Below are 10,761 nucleotides of genomic sequence, written 5' to 3' on the forward strand. Positions count from 1 at the left end.
CTCCCCCCCCCCCCAAAAAAAGAGTGAACCAATTAGTTGGTCCCCCTCAGGACCTATAAGCATGAATGCAACGCTTCTGAGGAAGGGGCATTAGTACAAAATAATGTCCTGAGAGGGTAGGACAACTAAAAGCTAAAACTGAAATATAAGGATTGACCGAGAGGGCAAGGGTGGAACACAAGTACAATACCTTATGTTCCTATAATAGGACAATATAAACGCATAACCAACAATAATCTGACCTGGCCCCCACTAGCCCGAAAGGTACAAACATCACACAATCACTATAAGTCTTAACGAGCACAAACACTCACTAAATACCCATACTAGCTCCCTTAATTACCTCGATCCCAATGATAATATGATCTGAACTATCTAGATGTTCATATGCCATGGATTAATGAAATTTGAGGTTCTGTGATACAATATATACATATGTTGCCTTGTAGGCACTCCATGCCCGTCTTATAGATACAATTTACCCGACCCGTAGGAACAATATATCCAACCCGTAGGAGCAATATAACAATCAATCTGTATGATCAAGAAACATGTAGTGTTAGTGTCTATTGAGGCCAAAACAATCTCATAGACGACAACCAGATGATAAAACATCACAACAATAACAAGTAATCATAATCAATCCAAACACAATCATAACATATTTTTCTATGCCACTATGCAAGGAGTGGAGTGTTGTTGATAGACATTATATCATATGCTGGTAGCCAACTCAATATGATAAAGCTACAAGTCATATACTGATTATATATAAGCCATAACAAGCTTAGGATATCATGATCGTGGTAGAAGAGATATTCTAGTCTTAACATACCTTTCAACCAAAACCCAAAAGGTGTCTCTATGAAGCTTAGCCAACCGAAAGTAATAAAACAATGCAAAAATCAACAAGGCTGCAAAAATGAGTCATAACTAATTGATAAGGCGCTAATGTCATACTCGTGAACGGCCAAGTCCAAAGCATAAAATGAGGCTAATAACAACAATAAACAATAACTAATATCCAATGAAGATATTCCAATAACATCTTGAAGAAGAGACAAGATCCTGAGGCAATATAATAAGGCTTACTTTACATTGTTCAATCCAATAACCATTGTATGTGACTCTAATCGAAATCACACCGACCCCCATTCTCTCCAGCACCTTAAAACCATCAATACACAACAATAATATCTAAACTAAATAAGATAAAGGAGCTTCCCATAACCAGAATATCAAATACACCACCACATGGCTCGAAAATCTATAAAAATGATACTATAACATGGAATTACGAATGAGGGTTGAAAGAAGAAGATTACCTCAACCAATTTTTTTTAAATATGAAGCTTAAGAATATTCATCCTTTCATCAACAATAAATGGAGCCTAAATCGACAAGATAGTTATACCACATTGATGAGCTCTCTACGTAGAGCAACTTCCGTTAAACTTTCGAGTTGAGAAACTAAACACCCTAGGAGTATTTGAAATCTCTCTTAAGAGTTTTTTTTATGGGTTTTCGTCTATTTTTAATGAAAAAAATATGAAGAAGGTGGTCTTTTATAAAGACCAACGACTAAGGAACTAAGTGGACCCACTTAGAGGTATATGTTTGTGCAGTCTCATAAAAATGTGCATATTTTTTTATTCTGAAGTTGTATGGACAAACTGTTTAGTTACTTTGAAACTAGACTCGTGAACCTTAGATTTAATAGGTTATGGGTATTCTGACTCCTTATATATTTAGGAGAAAATTGATAAGACATTTGACCCAAAATTTCAAAGAATTCCTTAACGACATTTACAAAAACTTTTGCCAACTTTTATTTTGCAACTTTCTTGACTTCACAACTTAACATATGAAATTTTGAGAAATTAAAATACCTTATAAAACATCCTTTCTAATATGTTAAGAACTTCTAGTCTTATCCTAATAGTACGAGTTAATTCCAACGTTCAAACAGTAGGGGAGTCATAGATATTTTCATCAATATCCCCCCTTTCTTGGATTAAGAATCCAAGCTACTTGAAACTATCTCTCTTGCTGATAGCTTGAGTGTCAGGCTTCACTTCATTCTGTCTACAACAATGTAATACTGAATTTGCACTCCAACTATTATGTTTTGGTCCTGTTTAACATAAACCCGTTAGATTCCAGAGTTTGTCTCCACTACTCCAACCTATTATCAACTATGATGCATGTCGCATCAATCAGTACTATGTCATTTGAAAGTAGCATACACCATGCACTTTATCATGAATATACTGCGTTAATTCTTTAATCAGTAAGGCAAATAGGAACATGTTAAGTGTTGATCCCTTCTGCAACTCCTTTTCCACTAGGAAGTGCTATAAGTCTCCTTCCATAGTTCTAATATGAGTTTTGGCTTCATCATACATATCCTTTCATCGCCTTAATGTAAGCCACCAATATTCCTCTAGCTTCCAAGCGTTTTGAAAGGACTTTGTTGTAATTCTTTTCAAAGTCAATGAATATCATAATTGTCTTTTTAAAAAAATATTTCTCCAGAAGTTTACTCACAAATGGATGCCTTCAGTAGTAGAACATTCAGGCATGATTTCGAATTGATTCTAAAAAATGGACACACCCTTCCTCACCGTCATCCCACCACCCTCTCCTAGACTTTCATAGTGTGTCTTACCAATTAGATACCTCTGTAATTGTTACACTTTTGGATATCACCCTTGTTCTTAAACAATGGAACGATCATACTCCACCTCTATTCTTCGGGCATTTTTGTTGTCTTGAAAATGACATTAACCAACCTAGTTAACCACCCCATACCTACCATGTTAGTGCTCTTCCAAAACTCCACCAGAATCTCATTTGATTCGATCGCTCTTCCCCTACTAATGCTACCAATATAGCATGATTAATCTCCTCAACCTTAAATACTTACGATATCCAAAATTCTGGTAACTCTCATAGTTCTGTAAATCACCCAACACACTGTCTCTGCCCCTTCTTCATTCAAGAGTTTATGGAAGTATGCTTGCTATCTTTATCTAATGGGTATCTCTTCCACCAACACCTTGCATTCTTGTCATTGATGCACTTCATTTGATCCGAGTCTCGGGCTTATTGATGAGTCGGGGATTTCAACTCATTTAAGGCTTAATATTCAGGGAATTAGTGTCCTCAATGCCTATTTAATTCTCATAACTAATGTTAAAATGTTAATATGCAGCAACGAAGGAAAAAGAGCAAGGCAAGGATATTACGAGGCAAATGGGAGTGAAAAAGCTGAAAAAGTTGAAGGAAAGCAAAGTTGGTACTCGCCAAAGCCACTCGGCGACTCGCTGAGTGGACCTTCAGCTTGCCTAAAGATCCAGCATGCCAGCCCATGGACAAAACCAACTTGGCGGTCAAACAAGCAATTCGGCGACACGCCGAAGAGATCGACGACATCAATTTAGCTCGCCAAATGTTACAAAAAGAGGTGGTGAAAAACCACGCCAAGAAGGTGAGAAAAGGAGCACTCGGTGAATCACCGACCAGATCGGCGATGTTGACTCACTTCGCCGAAAGTTACAGAATAAATGGGTGAAAAGACACACCAAAAAGGCGATAAGAGGAGCACTCGGTGTATCGCCGAACAGTTCGGCAAGCCCGACTTACTTCGCCGAGTGGACTCCGCGCTGAATTTTTGAGAACGTATAAATGTAATTTTCAAAAGAAGAGAAGGAGTACTGAAAAGTTCCCACATTGTTTACTTCTGGGTTTTTGATCTTTTACATTTTAGAACATTGTTTTTACATTTTTGAGCAAGGATTTAGATATTGTAAGATTTTTAGCTTTAATTTGAGCATTTGGAGACTTGTGGATCGTTGTCAAATCTGATGAAAAACTTCATTGGTAACGATTTCTTGTTCTTTACTATGTTTGGCTGAAACCCCCATTCTTGGGGGTGTGATTATGTAGTTGAATGCGTTAATTAGCTAATGGGTGTTGTTAGTTACTGATTTTATTGTTAATTTTAAGTGGGTTCGATTAATTGTTCATGTTTTAATTGAGGAATTGTAGTTGCAAATGCAATTCCAGCTTATAACTCGACACTTTCTTGAGAAAGAGGTGTTAGAGTCGAACTATTAGTTGATGACTGTTTTGATTGCATTGTTACGAATCTAGCTTGAGAAAGTGAGTTTGATTGCAATCTTGCAAATCTAGCTTGAAAAGGTGAATTGATTAAGGTAATGGGTTGTTCAATTGTGTTTCGCTTGTTGAGGTTCGAAAGAACTCACTTGAATCGCAATAGTTGATTGAGAAATGACTATTGCACTCAAAACCTAGCCTACCCACTGATATTCAACATCTACGAGTAACTTGTAATCACCCATTATGCAAAATTAGCATTCAACTTATCACACTCCCAAGAAACTTCTCTCCTTGTTTACTTCCGGTTCTTAGTAGTCATAATTTGGTTACCAAAATCCCCCCCCCCCCATTTGATATTAACTCTCTAAACTTTGTGATTTACTTTGATGTTGCGAAACTTCTACCTCTACAAACGATTAGGACACAATTTTACTTCTTAAATGAATTCTCTACTGTATCACTCCCTGTGGGATCGACCCCAACTCTTAGTTAAGTTTATACTTGTTAACGACCGCCTACACTTAGAATTGGATGAAGTGTAGTTGAGCGTTATCACTTATCTCTCCCACACCTTCTCGAGCTTGTACAACTTCTTATATCCGCCTTTATCCCCTAGTTCCACATACATGCGTTCGAAAATTGTCGTCTTGATCGTTGTAACCAGTAACTTAACCTCATTTTTGTCACCTTATACTTTTCCTTATTCGTCTACTTCTCCTCCTTGTCCTTGCACTCCACCAATTGTATATAAGCAATCTTCATTGCTTCCATTTTTCCTCGAACTTCTCCATTCCACCATCAATCTCCTCTCCTCAATAAACACTAGAATTACCTCTCAAAATCCCTAGCACCATTTTAGTTGCTTCTTGCTATATGTATCCCCACTACTCCTTCAAGCCGCCATAACCATTTGTCCACCCCCCCCCACCCCCCTCCACCCCGCAGCGGGCTGGGCCCATCCTAACTCCCTTTTTGATTTGCTTGCCATGTTGAGTCCCACGGAAATATTTTATTGATTTCGAAAGATAATTCATAAGGGTTATAACATTTCATTTCAATAATATCAAAGTAAAATCAAAAGATGTAATTTATCACGATTGCAAACTTTCAGTTGTTGAGATCTACCATTAAATGAAACCTAAATCATTTCCTAATCTATGGTTAAATTACTCCCCAATATAATTCAATACAGACAAACAATAATTGAGTTAGCACAACAGCTGTGAAGCTTAAATTACAGCAAACAATTTTCAATAAGTCTCAAAATATTATCTTAACAGTTTCTAATTCCAATAGATTCTTCCAATATCTTTCTGCCTTTTAGTCTTCTTCATCAGCAACACAAGCTGCACGAGAGACACAGTTATCAGATAACAAAGACTCGTCAACAAGAAATATAGTCACAAATGCAGCAGCACAATATTCATATGCATATGGGAAATAATTGCTTTTAAGGTAAGAATGATAAAAACAAAGAAAAATGCTACTATAATAGGCAGAAAACAGTTATAAGATTTACGATTCAAGATATGTCTTAGCTCATATAAATTGTTTGATATTTTATTATACAAACGTTTACAGCATAAAGTATAAAATATCATTTCGTAAGATGATAAAACTGACAAAAAGGCAGAGATAGGAAGAGATTAAGATTAAGTCATTTCAGGAATTCCACCCTGAAAAGCTAAACACAAATGGCCCTCCGTTGTTATCTAAAAGTTCAGAAAACCAGATACTCCCTCTGATAAAATCATTTATCTTGAACAAGAAAAGTAGATTTCTGCCACAGATGCTAAAAGCAGGAATTCCATCCAATTGAGAGGAACTGATCTCAATAAGTGAAACACTCGAGAAAGAGAGATAAATGCACGTAGAAACTTCTGAAAAAAGAAAGAAAAGGTAAACGGTACAATGTTAAATAAGGCTTAGGATTCCTGCTCAACAGTTTCAGGACATGATCTCGTAGCAGCCCACTATTACTGTTAAGAATAAAGAAAAATTATCTAATAACCTATATCACTGCATTCTTTAAACCATTGACATGCTAAAAGATACGACACATACACAAAATCGAGGTGAGTTTGCACTAATTGAATAATTTTAAACTAATAACCCTTTGTCTAGATATTCTGAAAGAAGATAATAGAGAACCAGAAAGAAGAGAACACGTACACGTAGAGATGCCTACAAAAGGATTGCGAGGAAAAATCCTTGAAGTACCATAAGTCGAGCACCCAGCCAGGGACAACATGACACATAACAGAAGTAAAATATATGAACAAACAAGAAACAAGTATGCTTGTTCTTTATACCACATGCAGTGAACATGGATTGTTACCACGGATAAGGACGATACTGTATTCGAAAACATTCAACCAGACTTTAGCTCGTACACTTCAAGAACATACAATATTACTTTGGTGCTAAAACTTAAAATAGAAGTAAATATTTCCAGAAAGTTTGATTGTAACGCAATCGAGAAAAATCTCAAGAGAAGCTACTCACTGCCTCAGCATTCCTTCAATATCCCTCCCCCCCCCCCCCCCCCGCCCCCTCAGAGGGCAACTATCTCTAGTGTCAGCTCCACTCTCCACCTCTACTAAACATGTCACCTCCCTGTACCTGAAGCCACCCCTGTAGACTCTCATTACCACATTTTATTTCTTCTCATCCTCCTACATGACCTAATTCAATGCCACTCGCACAGCTCACCTGTGGTCCATACTACCCCCTTATCCCATGAAGCACCCAAAAGCCTGCTGCAACTGCTAATGCTTCTCTAATCAGTTTTGGCACATCCTAGTCATCATTGGAGAACACATATAGCATGTATTTACAGTAACGGACCTAAGTTTTTGCACAAGCAAGTTCAGTTGGAGACAATGTTAGTCGACCTTACAGACAGCATGGAAGGCTGCAAGTTGGATTTGCCTGTTGCGTTCTTTTTTTCCTTTATACTGTGATGTTAATATGAAGACATTTTGAAGTTGATTCTTTGTTTAACTTTAAAAGAAAATGGCAAAAATTTGAATTTCTTTTTCAATTCATTACTTTTACAAATTATGTCAAGAATATATCTAATTAATTTTTAAAAAAATATTTTTATGACTTTAACAGTTATTTAAATTGAACAAAAATCTATTTAACCATCTTAGAAATTTATTAAACTCTAAGAATTTTAAGAAAATATAAATATTTTTACCCTATCTATAAATAACAAATTAAAGTTATCATAACAACCAGAAGATAGCAGAACATAAAGAGTAATAAAGTAGGGATAAGACACAAGTACCCCCTAGACTATGACCGAAATCTCAGAGACACACCTTAACTAAACTAAGGTCCTATTACCCCGTGAATTTATTTTTTTTGTAATTTTGTACAACTTTTGTCTTACGTGGCACACTCCGTGACTCCACGCAATTGAGGCGCGTGGGAGATATTTGAATGCCACGTAAGCCAACAAGGTGCACAAAATTACAAAAAAAAATGGGCTCAGGGGGTAATAGGACCTTAGTTTAGTTAAGGCGTGTTTCTGGGATTTCGGTCATACGGTCATAGTCTAGGGGGGTACTTGTACATTTTCCCAATAAAGTAAACTAAACTACTACAAATTATGAATGAAGAAGAGCGTCTAAATTAAGCTAGAAATTTCAAACTATACGCAAAAAAGTTTCAACAAAAACTAACTTAGGATTAATTAAGAAACTATAAGTAATTTCAACAAATATACTTGCATATATAAGTAAATGTAATGAAAGCGAGTAACACAATTCACTTTATTGAAAGATGCAATTTTGAAGTTAAAAGACTTCAGAATACGCTTTTTTGGAATTGAGTAAGAAAACAAATTTGAAATAAAATAGATAGATGTATAAAACTAAACAAGGTTAGATGTGGAGAAGTTGTTGAGGGTGAATATTGGTTACTGTTTGCACATCCAACTGCATTCACACAGATTAAAAGTCATAACTGAGGGGAGGGGGCTACAGAGTTACCACTACATGTTGAATTCAACGCTAGCTCTTTGTTAAGTAATGATTCACATAACCATGCTTTGTCAAGATGATTAACTAGAAAAAAATATGTACGTAATTTTGCTTTTTAAACATTTAAATACACTAAAATAATAATAAAAAAATTCAACCAAGTGGATTCATGTGAACCCTCTTGGGGACACATGCTCCTAAACAGATCCCTTACATCGTCAATCACCAGTATCATCAAAACAAGACTAAAACTGATTGTAAAACTCTCAATTAGATCCTGTCCCTCACACTTCATCACTTTTGATCTTAAATCCACCAGAAAGTTCCCCACTGTAGAGCACAACAAATAATCACGTCGACACGATATCAACGTATTTGAATAGAACCACCAAAACTATATCAAATTTTGAATACAAACCACTTAAACAGCATGATCATTGCTGGAGCTCCAAAGAGAAGGAAACAAAAACTGGGATCATATTTTCCAACTTAGGTTTGCGCTATAAGTTCTAGCCAAAGCTAATATAATTTCGTGATGACTTTTGTTTCTTTACAGTGTCAATCCTAATAATATTACTTATTCTAGTTTGACAATTTGCAGTGTCTCCCTTTTGTCTGTGTTTCAATGATATACTCCTTGCTCATTCTGTATTAAGAATTTGGTTTTCCTGGAAAGAACTTCCTACAGTAGCTCTACATAATTTGAGCTCAATGATAAATGAGCTTATAAAGTACAAAACTTGTGCCTCTAGAGATAGTATATGGTAGTTCGTTCATCTATTTCAACTTGCTGTTGAAAGGTTAAACAGGATGCTACTGCAGCTTTTGCAACTTTAATTCTTATTTCTGATTATGTGAACATTGATTTGTATGCTACAAGTGGAACTCACACCATATAGAGCAAATATAAGTTAAAGCAATGTCTAGCAGCAGGTATATGCCCTATTCTTTGGAAATCAACTACACATAAATGCAAACAAATATACATTATTTTCTTTTCTTTTGGGCATGTATTACAAAGCTTCATGGATAGCACTTGTAAAGGTGGGCCTCCTGACTCAGTGTATTGAGCCACAACCATACAAGTTTGATTTCTAGTCCAGAATGATGTTCTTCCCTTGAGTGAAGGACTTTACCACATTTTGAACTGAAAGCTTATACGATTTAACTTAAGCAAATGAGGCCCTTGTAAAGTATACAATATCACAGAGTGCCAATGTATGCTTAACACTGGAAATGGAGAAGATTTATAGATTTGAACGAGAGGAAGGTCAAGAAATGAAGGATGAACCCAACCTTTGATAAACCAATAGTATCTTTAGATAAAATTGACTTGGATTTACTTCCCTGCTTTCTGAGGATATGGTTCTAACTCAAAATTGTGTAGTACTTGCTTAGCTTACTTGAAACATCCCCATTTTCTTAGACTAGGTGAGCTTTTCACCTTGTTTAGAGAAAAAAACACGTCTAATTAGGCGTGAGAAATCTTCCATGGACAGGTTTACTAGACCCGCTCACTACAACGATGCAATGGGGATGGAAATGGGGAAACTATCCGAGAATAATAATAATGCAGAGAGGATCCATGTGGGAATAACCTCTTCCTATTTGATTGCATAAGTTACGTTCCTAAGTGCCTCAAATCTATTTTCTGCTTTACTTTGTTGGTACAACATATATGCTTAATCTATGAGAAGTTTATTTTAGAAGCCCACCAGATAACTCCTCAAATCAAATGAATTGGTAACAATGAAATTGCTACCCAGATTGAAATCTCAAGTTCTCTTGTACAATCAATTTTAAATATGGGTAATTGAAAAATGTTATATAGAGATGTCTGGTAACCGAAAGCAAAATCCCTATAAATCACAAAGAGAAAAAAGAAAGCATATTATTGGTTGAACCAGAAACAAAAGTACCTCCACAGCAGAAACAACAGTAGCAGCAAGAAAGGATCATGAGGAATTCTCTACAAAACAGCTCAAATTTTTCTCGTCCACCGTTATTAGAACTGCTGGTTGGCTCATCCAAAAGCTTCTGATCGTTGTCACGTTGCTTCTGACTGTTCATTCTATGGAGATTCCATTCAAGATTCTTCAAGTAACCCAATTTGAAAGAATCCCTTAATCTCAAAGATGGCCATAGATGCATCTCTCTTTCTATCTTCGGCTTCTCTATCACAATAAAGCTGGGAGCTATCTTCGGCTTCTCTAAAATTAGCTCTTGATATTGTGACATTTGCCTAAAATTTCCAATATTTAAACACAAAAAATAAAATAACAAAGTAACATATTCTAAGAAATAGGAAAAGAAAATAGTACATTTAGGGTGTGTTTGGTATGAAGGAAAATGTTTTTCAATGAAAAATATTTTCCTAAACAATGTTTCCTGGAAAATAAGTAGATTTTTGACTTATTTTCTCATGTTTGGTTGGTGAGTAGAAAATATTTTCGAAAAAAGATTTTTTAAGTGTTTGATTTATGAATGAAAATTATTTTTGAGAAAATATCTCTTTTTTTTACTAGAGAGTAGAAAATAATTTTTGAATTGAAATTGATTTTTTTTTTTTAAAATAAACTTAATTTTTTTGTGGGGCTGGGGGTGGTGGTGGGGGGGAAGGGGATAGGGGTGAGATGGGGTGAAAAAATAA

At 35.8% G+C, this 10,761-nt stretch overlaps 1 protein-coding gene across 2 annotated transcripts; it reads right to left on the minus strand.

The window, feature by feature from the left end:
* Positions 1–5,183: 5,183 nt before the first annotated feature.
* Positions 5,184–10,365, minus strand: LOC102585999 (uncharacterized). Of its 2 annotated transcripts, none has more exons than XM_006340499.2 (2): positions 10,031–10,365; positions 5,184–5,468 (listed from the first exon to the last, which is right to left on the minus strand). In XM_006340499.2, exons 1-2 carry the CDS (start codon positions 10,347–10,349, stop codon positions 5,443–5,445), a joined length of 345 nt encoding a protein of 114 aa, XP_006340561.1. In that variant the 5' UTR covers positions 10,350–10,365; the 3' UTR covers positions 5,184–5,442. The 2 variants fall into 2 exon arrangements, with proteins under 2 accessions (XP_006340561.1, XP_015159560.1); XM_015304074.1 differs by lacking the exon at positions 5,184–5,468 and adding an exon at positions 5,484–6,002.
* Positions 10,366–10,761: the final 396 nt, after the last annotated feature.

This window comes from Solanum tuberosum, unplaced genomic scaffold (assembly GCF_000226075.1).
Source record: "Solanum tuberosum cultivar DM 1-3 516 R44 unplaced genomic scaffold, SolTub_3.0 scf00019, whole genome shotgun sequence".
Lineage (NCBI taxonomy): Eukaryota > Viridiplantae > Streptophyta > Magnoliopsida > Solanales > Solanaceae > Solanum > Solanum tuberosum.